The sequence below is a fragment of the Chrysoperla carnea genome, chromosome 4, assembly GCF_905475395.1.
Source record: "Chrysoperla carnea chromosome 4, inChrCarn1.1, whole genome shotgun sequence".
NCBI lineage: Eukaryota > Metazoa > Arthropoda > Insecta > Neuroptera > Chrysopidae > Chrysoperla > Chrysoperla carnea.
Window position 1 is genome coordinate 15611249 of NC_058340.1, and position 18182 is coordinate 15629430.

General features: G+C 28.0%; 2 protein-coding genes across 3 annotated transcripts in view; both read right to left on the minus strand.

The window, feature by feature from the left end:
• The window catches only part of LOC123297494 (multidrug resistance protein homolog 49), a 35088-nt gene extending 26468 nt beyond the window's left edge, over nt 1–8620 (minus strand). The window contains exon 1 of one of the 2 annotated variants that reach the window (XM_044879167.1): nt 8591–8620. The gene's annotated coding sequence lies outside the window, so the exon portion shown is untranslated. Of the gene's footprint in view, nt 1–2146; nt 2197–8590 lie in introns of those variants that run through there. The other variant, XM_044879168.1, reaches the window with a different exon arrangement.
• A 2990-nt stretch (nt 8621–11610) lies between these two features.
• LOC123297890 (prion-like-(Q/N-rich) domain-bearing protein 25) lies at nt 11611–18182 on the minus strand. Its single transcript, XM_044879708.1, has 7 exons — nt 18161–18182; nt 15847–15936; nt 14761–14907; nt 13834–13974; nt 12402–12656; nt 11857–12177; nt 11611–11654 (listed from the first exon to the last, which is right to left on the minus strand). The coding sequence occupies exons 3-7, from the start codon at nt 14774–14776 to the stop codon at nt 11611–11613; spliced, it is 777 nt and encodes a 258-aa protein (XP_044735643.1). The 5' UTR covers nt 14777–14907; nt 15847–15936; nt 18161–18182.

Sequence of the window (18182 nt, forward strand, 5' to 3'; positions counted from 1 at the left end):
ATTTGACCATGATTAAATTGTTGAAAACCTTGAAAAAAATTCATTGTACCCAAAAGTGTTAGATTGTCAGTCCGGAAATCAGTCAATCAATCATTCAGTTTTATTTAATGGAAATTGGTTTTAAAGCTCTATATTGATTGACCTTTATAATTAATTATGACTTTTTCGTTCGAGAGTAAACTCTGTACAATTTTGCTACGTATTGTGTTTTCAATAACCTCCTTTTTTAACGCAATAATTTTCAAAAACAATAAAATAAAAAACACTTTTTTTACTAAAAACAATAAAAAAAACATTTTATGAATTCTAAGAAAATATTGATAGCATTTATAATTCTTATAATTATATATTTCAGGTTAAGAGTAAAATAATTTTAATAAAAAATACTTTTTAAGAGGCAGGCTTTTATTGTACTAAAAAGTAGAAAATAATTTTATCCATAAGCCCGACTATAAAAGCTTGAGGCGCTTAATATAAAATATCAAAAATGAATCGGAACGCCTCATCTACTCCACATGCCTAATTACTTTTCGATTCATCCTCGATATTAAGCGCCTCAAGCTTTTACAAATAGTCAGGTATGAGTGACTTAGAGATAAAATTATTTTCTACTTTTTAATACAATAAAAGCTTGTCCCTTAACAAGTATTTTTTTATTAAAATTTTTAATTTAAGATTAATATATATTTATATAAAATATGGTGGAAGCGATGGGAAAATCAGGACTACGCAAACTTACCATGCATTTTCATCCAAACTTAATGTGTATGGAAAATTTCAGCTCAATCGGTTGAAGATTTCTACTTCAAAATTGAGTTCGAAGAATCCACCGTTACATACATACATATATTGCAAGTTAAATAAAAGCTTTTAAAAATAAAACTATTCGCAGAATCGTTTTAAGCGTTATGATTTCTATCCCTATCGATTCATTATACTAATAGTTTGAGTTTTCACGAAAAGAATTGAAAAACAATGTTCTTTATCGTTTTTTTTTTTTTTTTTAAGTATTCATCCTTATTTATCAATGTTTATATCACTGATAAAAAAAACATGCAACTGGGTATTTAACTAAAATAATTTTCATATACGCAATATCTAAACTTTCCCAATCATTTATTATTTATAATATTTCCTATCATTATTTTCACATTTTAGACATCTTTTTAATTCGCTTGAACCTTGAAATCATATTAAGCAAAGTATTTATAAATACATTTATTTTACATCGATAATGATAATTATGTTTTAGTTTCTTAAACGATACAATCATTTAGTAAAAAATTCACATGAATTAGTTAACAATTAACAGATGCTGGAAAATAAACATCAAAAATAATTAAAATATGTAATTTTTATAACATTATTTTTAAATTAAAATTATTGTAATCGAGTCGGAGAAAAAATTAAATTCTCACCCTCAAAATGACTACTAAACACCCCCGCGTTTCAACAGACATAGATATTGGAAAGTTTATTGTATATGTGAAGCATAAATCATACGAAATTTTAGATTTTTATAACTATAAAAGGTCCTTTCCAAATGCGTAGGTAAAAATAAAGTTATAGTGACATTATTGTGAAAATCGACCTAATATAATGGAATTCGATAATAAGCTACGAAATACAAATTTATGATTTGGTGGAATAGATATCAAAATTTTGAGAACGAGAAATATTCTGCTATTTTTGTACGTGACGCATAGTTAATTATTTACTAACCAAAATTAGAAGCCAATCAGGTACGCGCTATATCAGTAATACTAAAGAGGGAAATAAAGACTGATTCGTACGTCAATGTTTACGAATAGGCAGATGCAAAAATGCGCCCAATGCATAAATAGCATAGGATTTTTTGCCTCAAAGATTTGAGCTCTATTAGGATCAATTATCGTGTCCGGTACTTGTCTCTCTTTTGTTGAAACCGTTTCAAATTAAAAGATAAACTAATAAAACGAGCTTCTTATCTAGGATTCTTTACTTATTGTCTCATAATTAACGTTTCAAAATATTCAACAAACACATCAAGAATTCCATTCTAACATTAAAAAATTATTTTGAAAGTTTAAGACCACTCTTTGTATTCTTATTCATTCAAAAATAAGTTTATAATCAACAAATGAATTTTCTTTAAAAATAAACTTACTGTTTTGATTCCCATTTATTGGCTTGTCCTGCTTTGGAAAAAACTGCAAATTTTTTCTTGACAGCATTTTTTTTTTCTAAGCGTTAAATATTTATGTACAGACGATCAATAGCTTGATACAAAAATACAGTCACTACTGAAATTCACAAATTCACGTTATAAACGTGTTAATTTTTAAACCAAACAACAAATTTGTATCAATGTAAATATAACATGGATACGTTGATGTGAAAGTGATAGCAATTCAGTACAATAATTATACCCAAAATTATTTTGATAAAAAATTAAAGGTCAAGAGTACTTCTGTTAACTCTTAAAGTAGTCCGGCTGTTTGAGCAAGTACGGTGAATGTTCATTTTTTTTCCGGTAAATGATATAGTTCAAAGTTCCTTGATCACAATAATCACAGTTTTGGGGCTTCTTGTGGAGCAAGATTTTGAGTTATTTCATTTAAAGTTGTGAAGTTATTTCGTTGGAAATAAATCTTTTTCCAGTTGTTAGTTTTTATTGATCTTTACGCTCATTGTGTGATGAAAAGTGAAAAAATATCATGTAAAGTAGCAAATCCTTTATAATTTGTTTAAACAATTGCCAAATACGTGAGATATTACATACCAATAAAATGTAAATTCTATTATCAAAACACAAATTTTTACCGGACTAAAATATTCATTCTACCTTTTGTTGAGCAGAAAAAACATCAGAAATCCTTAATTTTTGGCCCATAATTTGTTTATGACAATTGAACGGTCAAAGATAAGAGGACGCGGCCACGTAAAAGCGACGTATTTTATTAAAATCAGAATATATTTTCCTCTGAATTTTCCTGTTTAACACATCAGTTTCCTTAAAAAGCATCCAAGAATGAAAATTACCGCTTAAATATATCATTTTTAACAGTGAAGTCACTACCGTATTTAGCACAATTTTTCTATAAAAATAGTCAATAAACTAGCCTCTTTTGAAGAAAAATAAAATTACATTATATCGGGATAGTACGAAAATGCGGGAATGTTTTATTTTAATCAAAAAAGAAACACTTAAGTAATAAACACAGCCTCTAAAATTAAAATATAACATAAAACATCGACTTTTAACACAAATCTAATCAATTAAATATCCGTGTCGATCGAAAAACTCGGCGATTAGTTGTACAACATGGATTTGTTACAAATATGTTGTTGGTAAACGTTATGTGATAGTATTACAATATTAAGGATTTTTAAGTTTACTGGTATATTTATAGATTCTAAATTGTAGGACAATTGTTCCCGTAATTGTAGAACAAAATAATTCTCATGTAAGAAATATTTGTATTTATAATAATAATATATAATAGCCTCAAAGCGAGTTTACATCAACATCCCATAATATGGTACATTTACCTTAAATCGATGATTTTTACTTCACGCCGGCTCATCTAATATTTGACAAAAAAAATGAAGAAGACTGGTAGGGGCACTTGTGTTAAAAACGGTAGCATAAATATTAAAATTGATTTTTGATAAAATTCAATTTACAACATATGTTTATCTTCGTTTAATTAAACAAATATTAGTTTATCTGTTGATCAATTACAATCAAGGACATTTTGTATAGCTACCTCCGTGTTTATATCCATTAATGGTTTCCGACAGCGTATGATGCCCGGTGGCATCTTATTTTTCAAACTTCAGATGAGCTTGAAATGAACGGTTAGTTAAAAAACGAAATGCTTCGAAGAGTAAACTCCAGAATATCTAGGTACGTACTTTATAAATGAAATATAATACTAATATTTTATTATACAGTATGATTATTTCAAAAATATCCACTCTTAATAACTCTTGACCTGATGTGGTTATTGTTTTGAAAACATATTGATTTAGATATCGAGGGGGAAGTTCAAAAGCGGAAAAAGAAAATTGTAGATTTCACTCCTCCACACATATCCACCTCAACTTTGAGATTTCAAATGGCACTTCCTACTTTGTGACACCTCATTTAAAATAGCATAAATTTCTCTCTTGAACCATGATAAATAAAATGAAATCGATCGATTGGTTCTTAAAATAGACTTCCCAGAAGATTGAATTCAAACCCTCCATCTTCTATGTAGTCTCTTTTAAGAACAACTCGATCGATTTAATTTTTTTTTATCACGGTTGAAGAGAGAAATTAATGCCCTTTCAAATGAGGTATCACAAAGTAGGAAGTGCCATTTGAAATTTCAAAGTTGGGGTGGCTAAGGGCATAGAAATGAAACTTAAAATTCTCTAGATACCGTTTTTAAATTTCCTCCTCGATATCTAAATCGAAGCGTTTTCACTCAAAACAAAAATCACATCAGGTCAAGAGTTATTAATGGTAGATCCTTTTGAAATGATCACACTAAAACACACGTCTCAAGATTTAAGTGGTTACAACATTTTGAACAAATTTTTCCCATTTATGTGGTAACATCTTATTGAAATATTCTGTAAATATAAGCCAGTAGAATCTTTCAAAAAATCAACAAAAATCAGAGTTTCACACTCGTCTAAGGGCTCCAAATAACATAACAAAAATGCAGCTTTACATCGCCTTCCGGTCGCCATTTGTACTAACTTTCGAAACAGTTTTTTTGAAGTATTTATATTCCTAGGAAATAAACTATAAAAAAGGGTAGACTGATCCATCGGTGTGTCGGGTTCTAGATCAGCGCCTTGTGCTACGTGGACAATCACTTCAACCAAACAAAACAAGTTTCTTCATGCAGGGAGAATGTATAAAAACACGGTTTTTAAATAATTTAGATAATGATAAATATAATTAGTTTCAAAGTTGCACATTTTTATAAGTTTTGGAATCTTTGCAACTTTTTTAATCGCTTGACTTAATGATAGCTAGCTAGTATTTTTTTATCACAATTCATAATAATTAACATTGTGATTGTCAAATCATTAGGTGGAAAATTGGATGTCCTTCATTCATTACTATTTTCATAGACATCATAACTAAAAATAATAGAAAAGAAGTATTGAAAAAATGTTTATGGTACAAGACGGTACGGCGATCCGACAAAATGAAAAATATAGGTATAAAGGTGATTCCATCAAAACATAGTCACCTACAACTAGTTTATTTAACAGTATCAAAAATGGAAAAACAAAGTTAATGAGAAATTAATTACTTGTAAAATAATTATCTTTCGAGGAAAATCGACCATTGAAAAAGAAAAAATTTTATGTATATAATTAATACCGTATTAATTAAAAGTTTTTAAAACAAAGTTTTATACCCTATGTATATAATTCCGTGGTAAAATGTCATTTTTTAAGTACAATAGAGAAGTTGCATTAATTTTTTTGAAACAAATTCTTATATAAATTGAAGAATAATTCATCTAAAGTTTAATCAAGTAATTTTTTTTTAAATTAATAATTCTTTTTCTATTATTTATTAATAAAAATAGATATATTTTTGAATAAATAAAACGGTAGTGGCGTATTAGCCCCCGTTGAGATCCGTGAAGAAAATCGGTTTCTTTGGAAATTAGCGTTGTAATATAGTGAAAGCCTGCTGAGAAACAAATATTTATCATTATTCTTGTTATACTGTTATTTCTCCGTGCGATGGCTTTACGAAAGCCAATGTATGATGTTTTCTTTTAGGTTCTCCATACATTGCAGGTCATTGTAGGGTTAACCGAAATCTGAAAATTTAAAGTACGCATGTATTCCTATGTCTCGCGCTCTTAAAAATCAGGTAAATGATAAATAGTAGTTGTAATATTTTTTGACACAATAAACCAGACTGACGAGTTGGCCAGGTAAATTCACAGACATGTCGACACATTAACTTATCTGCAAGAGAAATCTGACAAGTTAGGATTGCGTTTCGAAGTGAATGTTTGTGAAAATATTTCATAATATTTAATTTTAGTTTATTAATCCAAATCGCAAAAAATTAAGATTTCGAAAGAAAATAAACTAGTTAATCAGGATTGCCATCGTATAATGAGATGAAGGCAAATAATGAGACAATACCTTGAATTGTCTTTGTATAATTAAACACATGCAAACAGTCAAGGTTAGTTTTTACTCTCAACTTTTTATTATTGACCGTGAAATATTGTAAAATACCATAATTTTGAGAACAGATGTGTACTATGAAAATCTAGTTATAGTTAAAACTTAAGAAGTCCATTTGTATGCCCGAATAAAAGTTAAAATTTACTGTTACCTAAAAAATTCAATAAGTATGCTTGTAATTCAATGATTAAAAAATATTAAGATTCAAGGATAAGAAAGACTTCTTATCGTATTTTGATGAACTTCAGGTATAACTATCTCCTTTTTTAATATTCAATCACAATGTTTATTCAGCGAAAAAATTGCAAATTAATTCTGCAATGATAATCGATTTTTTTTGTTTATTTTTGTCATTAAAAACTACAGTACAATCTCTCTAGTGCAGTACTACTTGGGGTTACTGGATTGTATAGAAAATTTCATAGTAAATCACAGGCACGAAAAACATTTTTTTGGTAATTTTAAAAAAAAAATTCTATTGCCGGAGGGTGCTGGATTATAGGACGTATCGGCCTATTGAAGTGCCTGATTAGTGAGATTGTACTGTATTTGTATTCTGAAATCTTAATAGGACAAAATTATTGAATTAAACTATTGCTAATTGTTAATGAATTTTCTTAAGATATTTTCCAACGGCAAAATAATTAAATAATTTCGTTCAATTGAAAGTTTAAGTTCCCAAAACTTATGGAAATTAATTTCAATGCAGTAGAGAGGTTACTTGTTATTTTATTTTTTTTCGAAAGATTATTAAGAAAAATTAAAAAAAAGTTTTTAAATTCATTTTTCATGTAATTTTACAATGCAAATGGTTTTGCTATAAATTCAAACGATAGTGACGTCAAAACCTCGCTTTCGTAACGCCATCGCACAGAGAAATGACAACATAACATGAATAATGATAAATGGTTTGTTTGTCAGTTAGCATTCACTATATTATAACGCAAATTTACATAGAAACCGATTGGCCTACAACCTCAACGGAGGTTAATACGTCACTATCGTTTTATTTATTCAAAAATATTTATTATTAACAATTAATAAAAAAATGGAATAATTAATTTCCAGGCTAGAAGTTTAGATATAATATTAAAAAGTATAACATGTGGTATGAATCGATAAATCATGAAATATGGTGGAAGCGCTGGGAAAAGAATAAAAATATTTTAATTAAAAGCATCAAATGTAAAGTTTTTCGTTTTACGGCCCGTTAAAGTGGTATCTATATTCATTTGGCTTACACGGGAAACACGTGGCTCGATTCGTAAAAAACAATCCGGTGGCACGTCTCGTGTTTCAAGTTTGATAATAATTGAAAAGCATACATGGTTCGATCGACTCAAAATTTCTATTTGTAGCTGTCAATCTTATTTTTCAGAGCGTGTTGTAAGGCCGTGGGCACTAATAACCGAAGATAAATAGTCATTGACGCACAATTATAAAATTAAATAATAATTGTGTTGTTATTATTTAATTTAAAATAATTTTTATAAAATTTCTTTCCGATATTTTATTTTGGACTGGAACACAGAAGTCCACTTGGAGGATAATTTTGGCAATAAAATAAATATCTTGCGAAAAGTAAAACTTTTACAAGTTTTTTTTTTCATTCCACAGAATAAAATAAATTTTCCTCTGAGCTACCCATAAATGATAAGAACTAATTATAAAAAAAGAGAGAGACGGTTAATTTAAGATATTCAGGAAATTGAATGTGATCCTTATCCCATTAGTATAAGCGTCACAAGCTGTTATGATAGTGATGGGTGATTCAAGGAGAAAATAATGCAATAAAATTCGTAGCCCAGAGCCTGCGTTAACTAAGCGAATTCCCTCAGAGATTGAAAAAATTAACGCATTTTTCTTAAATTCGAATATTGCATTTTTAGATTTTCAAGAATTTTTATTTCGAAAACTTAGCGTTTAATTCAAAATATTTTTTATTTAAAAAAAATTCAAAATTTTTATCTTTGCGCGACCCTTCACCCCTTATTTATCTGTCGATTTTTCTCATTAACGAACTTGACCTTTCAAATACCAAAACCCTTCTTGATACCAAATTTTATTCAAATCGGACTTAAATTGCGACCGATAGAGAGTTTACAGACACACAAACGTAGATACATATGTATATACATATATATATTTCCATATATAAATTTTAACGATGGTCATTTTTGACATCTGTTAGGTAGGATCGATGAACATTTGAAGAAATTTGTTTAAAATTTCATCATCAGTACAAAAGCAATAGCTTCATTTCCTTCGGAAATTCGCCAAAAAGTTTGAATATAAAAAAATATGTTTCACTTAAAATGTTTTGTTATTACTAGAATAATTCGAAAAAAGAAAATGAGTGGCAGATAAAATTGTTAATAAAATTTAGACTTACTTTAAAATATTTTCGGAAGCACTTTATAGGTATTTAGTTCTGTTTTGTAAAATTTAAAAATTGCACAATATTAAATTAAATTTAAACAAAAAAATATAGCAAATTAAAAATAAACTTTGCAATAAAATACAGTTATTTTATTTTTATAAACATTTATTACAAATCTGATCAATCACTCGCGTAATTTTCATAAAAACTGAATGGAAATAATAAATAATAAAAAAATATATAAATAATTTTCACATGTTTTTAATTGATAAGCGCCAACTCTCATTCGTATTCTGCCGAATAATAATAATAACTCTAATAATATCCACACTACTTCTAACTCACTGACACCGGGTGGTTATAGTTTATACGACACGACAATGCGGCGCAGCGTTGGCGATCTTACAGTCAAAATACAATAATTTCAATGTTATAAATTAAAACAACTAGCAAGGGCACACACCATCGAATAGTATAAGAAAATCTCTCGAAAATCAATATCATATGTATTATAAACTAAAAATATATTATGTAAATATATTTGTAAGAAACTTTTTTTTATATTATACTTATTCATGCTTTATGTTGGTTTATGTTTTACATTAAGAGTGATAAAATTTTAAACTAAATAATTTGTCTACGAGTATCATAATTTTTTTTCTTTTTTTTTTGGAAGAGTAATTTTGGCAATTTGTATGATAATTCAATTTAAACATTCGAAGGTACAAAAATTCGCTCCCGGCTAAAATTTGGTAGGATTGATCAAAACACAATCATAAATGAAATATAAAAAGTCCTCATCGATTCGAGATGTGGGAAATTTTTACGAGGGGTCACAAAAACCGGTTGAAGTTTTATCATAAAATTAATTCAGACACAAATTGTAAATCAGATAAGTAAATATAAAAAATGGCTCAATACTTTTTCCTAAGAGCCACCGTTTTTGAGATATAACGATTCGATATGGATAGATATAAAATTTGATGGCTTACATTGAAAATTTAATAATATTTTCTAACAAATTTAAATAAGTATTTATGTGAATTTACATATAAAAAATATTAATTATACAATTTCGTATCTTATTTTCACATTTTCTAATGCAACAAGTTTAATTAGTTGCTATATTTCAATAATTTTAACTATATTTACTATTTACTATGCTATTTAAATTGTCCACTGCAAGCACTGGCAACGATTTAGTTAGATTCATCGGGAGTGATTTCTTGGACCGCTTTCCTTACTATCTGTTTTAAATGATCTACTTTAAATGGGCAATTTTTGCACCCTGTACATTCCTTGTAAAAAGTGAATAACTAAAAGTTAATATTTTCGATAGTAGAGATTTTTATAAAGAGTAACTTTTTTTCATAAACCTTATAATAAAAAAGTTTTCCGTACATGGAACCAACTTAAGTAGACACAGTGTATTAATACAAATTGCCGACTTGCCGTAAAATACTCTTCAAAGTAAATACACAAGGTATTCAATTTTAAAGTTCTATCACTCGTAACGGACAACTCTTTAGAATATGTTACACGCAAACTTTACTTACAACAATAAGAAATATTAACAATAATTAGCCTGTATTCAATGAAGTTTTGTAGGTACCAATGTTATACTGACATGACGTAAATCAAATATTATAACGGTTAACAAATTGGTTGTTGACTAATTATTTTGCATACCTTTATGTTTGTCTATAAATTGTCCTCAATCTAAATAAAATTTAAAAAGTTTTAATTTTTTAATCCACCTTCAAAAATGGTTAGGGAATTGTTATTCGAAATCTTTATCTGATTTAAATTTGTCAGTGCAGTAGATATCTACAGAAAAGTTGTAGTGAAAAGTCGTAAAAGCTACATATTTGAGTCATACAAAGCTGCATGTTTTATAAATAAGTTTCCAAAATTTTTGGATTTTTTAAAATTTTACAAATTGGCTTATAAAATTTGTTTAAAATGATTTTAAAATAAAATGGTTTGTTTAAGGCTGTTATCTAAAAATTTTTGACTGGCGTGAAACTTTATAATTTTTTAAGAATTCTCTTAAATATTCATTGATGGAAAAAAAATGTATGAAAGAAAGCGGTTTTCCAGATAAGAATGGTTAAAGTTACAGTATAGGCATTCATAATCTACCTGCCCTAGGTATTTATAATTTTCGAAAATCCTGATAATTTTCTCAATTTTCATTTTCACATTTCACGAAATCACACTTTTTCAGGATTCGTTTAGTTTTTATATCACACCAATTAATACCAGTATTACCACATTAATAGTACCACACATTGAAGAAAAACACGAAACTTAAAGTCGGAATTTTTGAAAAAATCAATAACTACTTCTTTTATTCAGTTGGCTTCACTGATATTCTTAGATCTATAAATAAGTATTCATATTTTATATATTATTTCTCATAATATGCTAAATATTTAGGTATGGTAAATGTCCAATATGATCCAAATCAAGGTCATATTGTTGAAAAAGTTTATAAGTTTATTTCCACTTATGTGCAAGCTATTACTTTAATGCACATACAGTTGTCTATATAAAATAATATTCAGGTTCAATAGTATTCAGAATGACTACTGTCTGGCAACTTACATTCAAAGATTCTTCCAAATGGAATAACAAAATAACAGATATCCATCCAATTAAAGATCCTGTGGGACCAATCGGAAACTTTTCGACCAACATAAAAGAGAACGCTGCACTTATTAGATTTTTTGCATATATACAAGTTTTAAGGATAATCAAAATTAAGCTTCCCACTGATTTCCTAACCGGGAATATAATGATTCAAACATACTTTTCATTGCTTTCACCATTATGTTTAAAAAAAATTATTCGAAGTCTAAATCTACCAAAAATCTTACGTACAAGCACTTGACTTTCGCAATATCTTATCTAGTTTCTGCTTCTCTGTCACAACGTGAGATCTTCAATCTTCCATAATCAATTTCCATGATTTAAAATGTACCCCTTAAGGAAAAACAGGCTAGAGAAATAATAATAATATATTAAGAATTTTATTCAGTATATAATTTGCATAACATAACTGTAATAAATCTGCCTATAAATAAAAAGAAAGTAAATTACTGTTGATATTTATCACTTAATACCTATATTATTTCTTTAGCCTGTTTTTAGCCACGGTTACTGCGGATTCGCACGGATAAATAATTGAAAATTAAACAAAATAATCTATTTATTTAAATAATATTAATACAACAATATAATATGAACAAATAACATTAAAAACAAATTAATAGAACTGATAAATACTATTTGGCCACTATTACTACCATCTTTGTCATTTAAATAATTTTTATTAAAACATGTACGATTTGGATGTATACCATATTTACAAAAACATCGTTCTTCAACACATTCAACAATACCATCTAAACGAGAATTAATTATACATTCATTTTCACTTTCACACATTTCAAAGATATCAACATTTTTCCAACATTTATTACTATATAAATGATATCCATTAGCACATCCACATTTATTATTTACGCAAGCGCCATTATCTAAAAATTGTGAACATTGTGCATCTTCTTCACAAAAATCATCGAAATTATCCACAACTAGAAGTTAAAAAAATCAGTTTTATTTTTGGAGCTATGTTCCTTATCGCATGGTATTTTTTTTGCTCGTAATTGCCTTTTTGCTCGTACGTCCTTAATTGACTTCAGTAGATAAATTTTTGGTAGACCTTCATCTTCTACGAAAATGTTCTAGCCTATATTATACCCAGTTCGAAAAATATCCAATGAATATTTATCAGTTCGGAATAAGGAGTAAAAATTACCTTTTAAACATGCTGTCCGTTGTTTATTTTCCACAAAATGTATTTGGCATCGGCATGAACCTAAACATCGTGTATTTTCAATTGTGCATTCTGAATCGGAATCACACTTATCCTGTAATCGCTTTGATTTCACGCATTTAGTTCCACCATCAATTGGATGATAATATGTATTACAAACGCATACACTATTCACACAAAATGTTAGTGCATCTTCAATATAACAATCGGCATTTGTGTCACATTGGTCACCAATTTCTAAAATTTAAATTATATGGTATTTATTTAAATTGGAATTATAACAATAACGCTCCATTTGCATTATAACAATCTATGAACTATATCTCAGAGACCACAAGCCCACGCCAAGAATAGTATTGGGCACCTTCAAGAAAATTCTTGATTACAGGGCATTCTAACAAAAAATCGGATATTCATTAATTTGAAGTTTGGGGTCGCCATAAACAATTTTTCGGATTATGTAATAGAGAATCCCTCGCTTCCGATTATTTCTTCGTATAAAAAATAGTCCAACAGGACATAAAAAACACAAAGTCAGTTTACGAAAATTCGATACATAATATAGAGGCATAAATGGTGGAGACGACGGGAAGACTTATGGTCAGTTCACTTGGCATAAATTTATTTATAGATTTAAATTTAAAAAAAAATTAAATAAACTGTTCGCTTTATTGTGGACTAAAAATTAAAAAATAATTTTAATTGTAATGAAAAATTCAATTTTTAAAGGCATGGGGTGGCTCATATTCATTTAGCTTGGTTTATACGTCATTTCATCCCATTTGCACAAATCGGTTACAAGTTAGGTTTGTCGAAAGAAACATATTTTGACAGACAAAGGCCCGCTGAATAGCAAGCCTGTTGGACTTCAATAAGCTGTTAATGTACAATTTTTTATACCGGGCTTGAGATATGTAAGGACTCTGTCCAAAACCCATTTATTATTTTCATTATTATTTTACTAAAGAGTGTTGCTAGTTTTTGAAAGTAGAGTTGATTAATTTAATAAAATAACAGTTAATCTTTATTAGAAACGGAATAGGTAAATTGAATCAATGCTAAGAAACTTAATTTCACATTAATTAATTGTATATTATTAAGTTCCTATAACAAAAGTTTATTGTTATAATATTTATAAGGAAAAAAAAATGACTGTATGTATATTATTAAGTTCCTATAACAAAAGTTTATTGTTATAATATTTATAAGGAAAAAAAAATGACTGTAAAGATTATAATTAAAAAATTTCTAAATCCCCATTTTCAATTATTTAAATTACTTACCTACCTAAAATTAGTTTTTAATCAAAAAAATATTATATCATTAAAATTTTTATCAAAATATTAAGAATAACAATTATTTTTGAATTTATTGGTATGTGAAGGCTAAATTAAAATTGAAATATAATACTTACTTCCATTTTTATAGCATACACCATTCTCAAAATGTGTATTTGGTGAACATTTACAATGAGATTCAGAACAGATAGCATTGTTACCAAATGAGACTTGACATTGAACATCTTTTTCACACGATTCACCCATATATTTTGGAGCTATTTTATTAATAAAAAAAAAATTTATATTATTGTAATATTTTGAAATATACCTAATAGTAAAAATCTTTTAAAAATATATTACATCATTTGTATGAATGGATGTCACGAGTGTAGCATATACCAATAATAAAGACGTAATTTTATTTCAAAAAGTTACTATTTAAATCTTGAAACCATACCCTTGGTCAATTACCTGTTTTTAGCCATTTTTAATCATGTTTATCTACGATTACTTGGTCATAATTCGAAGGGAGGATTGGGATTGCATTATAAATTCATTTTATAACGTAATCCGATCTCAAATATGTATTTTTTACAGTTGTTAAGGACGTACGAGCACCAAGGTAATTTTGAATCAAAAGCTTGTTTCTTTTATATGAAATTTGACTAATTTTAGAGGGGTTTATAAAAAAAGGGCGGCTCTATTTAATGTGTTCTCATTTTTATGATGAACTACCTTGCTATAATCTGTTCTCAAAGTTTTTTTATGCATGTACAGGAGATTTCAGAAACGCAAGTTATAAATCGAGAGATTCTGATGGTCTATTAACACGTATAAAGTAGTGCCGTGCTATTTTGAAACATCCTGTTTATCGTAATACATACTAGCTGTTGGATACACATATGTCATTGCTTCACTCAATCCCATTCAAATAACGATATACACAACTCATTTACTGGTTACACTCACAATCATAAAGGGAGTAGTACTTATATTTCGTGATTAATTGGAATTAAGTAAATGGGCTCCATAAAGCTGATGAAAAAAAATACTATACTTACTATACAAACAATCCATGTGAGTTTTATTGGTTTGTAAAATATAATTATCTAAACATTTACAAACACCACCAGTTGATAAATCAGAACGAGCGCAGTATGCATTTCGACAACAATCTGAATCCAATTTGCATGATACCTCGAAAACAACTGAAACAATTATATATTATAATTTATTCAAAAAAATCTTTTTTATTTATTGTAATACTAATATTATTATGAAGAGAAAAGGTGACTGTCTATATTTATTTGTTTTGTTTGTTTGTCACTTTATAATTTAATAATGGCAAAGCCGAAATTGTTTTGAGATTTATTTTATTACATAAAGTATATATTGTTTGTACCTATAAATTGTAAATTCGTATCTATAGGTTAAGAAATTAAAAAATAATGAATTAAAATGAGAATATGACAACGAAAAGGGCTAATTGTTTAAATACCCTGACATCCGAATTACTTGTATATTGTTCCTATTCTCCAAACTAAATCACTTTTTATCCCCAAAAAATATATATAAAATTTCTCTTAATTTTTCCGCTTTTTAATAATCGTGTTCACGAATAAACAGACGATAGCAAATAGTTGCTCCGTTCCGTTATCATTCGGAATAATTTAAAAAATTCATCAAAATCGTTTAAATTGCTTTTAAGTAAAATCCGTTCAGGCATACAATCACAAAGAATTTATAGTGACTAGTTTTATAAAGGACAACAAGCATTAAAACTCCAATAATCTGCCATCAATTTGCTATAATTTTGACACCTTAAGTTCCAATGCGCTTTTCGTACACATGTTTCTTTTACTAAAATGTTATTTCGCTCAGTAAATCAATCAATCAAAAAAAGTTTAGAGTGAAAGTCCCCAATTAAAAATGGTTTGAGTGAAACTTGTTGAGTTTAAGCTGGTGACACTACAGGTTATTCAGGTCATTTTTTTATTGTGAAATTATCTTTCGAAAAGTAGCCGGTGTTAGATTAAAACAGCCACCCATTGTAAGCATAAATATAGTAAGCATTCCTACATATAGACTAAAACGTAGCATATTGCGGAAGTTAAATTTTCGATACACAGCTTTTACCGAATGTTTACCTGTTAAGGTTCCCTGATGCCAAATATAGATTTTTCGATCATTGGTGTGTGAATGATTGGATGAAATTGGGGGTACATATGGATGAACGCCTGTGAACACGATATTTCAAAAACGCTAGAACATTTAAAATTCAAAGTTAACTCTTTTTATGGTCACTGTAAAAATAAGCTCTTGGTTGAAAACGTTTTTTTGATTTTATGAAATGTTCAAAAATTTAAGTACATCGATTTTTTGAAATGTTATTTATTATTTCTACTTTTTGAGGCTTAAATGATATTTAAGCCAATCTACTTTATAACTTACACCGTAAAAAAAATAAAAAGCTAGTAGATAATTTTTCAGAAAGCTGACTTTTGATTCGACAATTTCACCCAAAAGCTTAGTTTTGCATCTCTTTTATAGCCATTTCAATTTTTATAGTAATTAAAAAAATTTTCAATAAGAATGTCATGCGAAATGTCATAATTGAGGGTTAACGCGAGTTCTCTTTATACCGAGTTGTTTTATCCGCAGTTGTTTTGGCCCCGTCTGGTTTTTGTGCCGATTTTATATATATCCGATTAAATATCGATTTATTCATGACGGTTCCCGTTAAAAATTCAATGCAATATCTCGAAAACGCCAAAATTTTTCCTAGCATATTTGGTTCTAGTAACGAAGATTACGATCAATTACAAATGTTTAGCTTGATCAGATGAAGGACAATGTTCCACCAGCTAAGTTTTACGGAGATGTAAAACTTAGCCGGTAGATGAAAATGAGTCAATTTTCAATCTGGCAAGATAAGATTTCGATTTCCCGAATCTCTCAATTATTCAATTCAGTCAACAGATTTCGTTTCTCATATTTTACACACAACTTCTTTCAGAGTCCTTTCTATATACAGCAATTTTTAGATAAATCAGAGGGTCGAAGATTATATTATGTGGAGGAAGGGTACGAAAGATTTTGTTTTGCAGCTAAATATAACTGTATTATGACGTCAATATCAATTGTTTTGATTAGATACAAATAAAATCAAACTCAACGCAGTACCATACAGTACTTACATGATATTGGAAAAATTTAAACCTAAAAATAGGTACTCATTTTTTAAATAACGCGCAAACTCGTTCCGATTGTGATTTGTACCTCCATGCAAACATTATAACGTTTTTCGTTATTAATTATTATAAATCTAATAAATTATAAAAAATTTTTATAGATTTGATCGCATTTTTCTTGATGCAACAATAACCTAGGGACTTTAAAAACAAATTCAAAGCATATATTTTTATCCAAAACTTTTTCCAAATTTTATGGCAATTTAGTAAGACGATGCATTTAAAAAATTCCATAATAATACTATTTTGGTATTGGAAAAATCCCTAATGACGTTAAGAAGTCAATAATACGTACCTAGGGTATATATTTTAGAGTATATATTGGGTAATAACAAAGAATTTAGGTATTCTGTATTCTTTGGTAACAATTTTCCCAATAATAAATATAGATCATCAGTAAAAATTCGTCAGAAAATATTAGGAGTTGGAATCTTACAAATTTTCCAACTGTTGTATGCCATTAATTAATACAGAACTAAAATAAATACTTGATATACGCGCCACTTGAAATTATGCAGAAATAGCTTCACACTACAGTAAATTACATGACAAGGATAAGCAAATTTTTTATATTCTTTATTTAAATAATATTTTATTCAGTGGCAGTGAATTTAAGAGGATCTCCAAATAGGGCACTACAAGGGGGGGGGGGTGAAATACATTTAGGAAGACAAAAAAAGGAGGAGGGAAGACGCAAATTTGTAGGAAAGCGGGCACCAAGGAGGGCACCAAGTTAATTAACGAAGACTAAAAAAATAGTCTCTATTTATAGATTTTGCTAACCAGGCCTTTTCTCTTAAATCCGCCACTTTTTTATGGTTAGTTATTAGTCTATTATTTAAATAAGCTTGAATCATTTAAGTAATAATATTTTATATATATTTTTTTACCTTTATTTTTTTAATAAATGCGAATTATTTTTAGCGTGAAGAGTGCTAGTTCTTAATGCATCGAATATGCATTTTGTTCTATAAAATTATTTAGTTATCACATTTTTTTATATATTTATTGATTAAATTTTTTTTAAAAATATTGTTCTGGTATATTTGATTTAATTTAAAAAACCTTTGAATCATATATGTGTATATAGAGGCCATAAGAGTATTTCGCACCAAATTTTTCCTAATATGAAGTATTACCTATATTAATTCTTAAACCATTCAGAGTTTAAAAATAACTTTTTAAAAGAAACATAATTTTGTCTACTTACATTTCAAACATAAATTTTGATG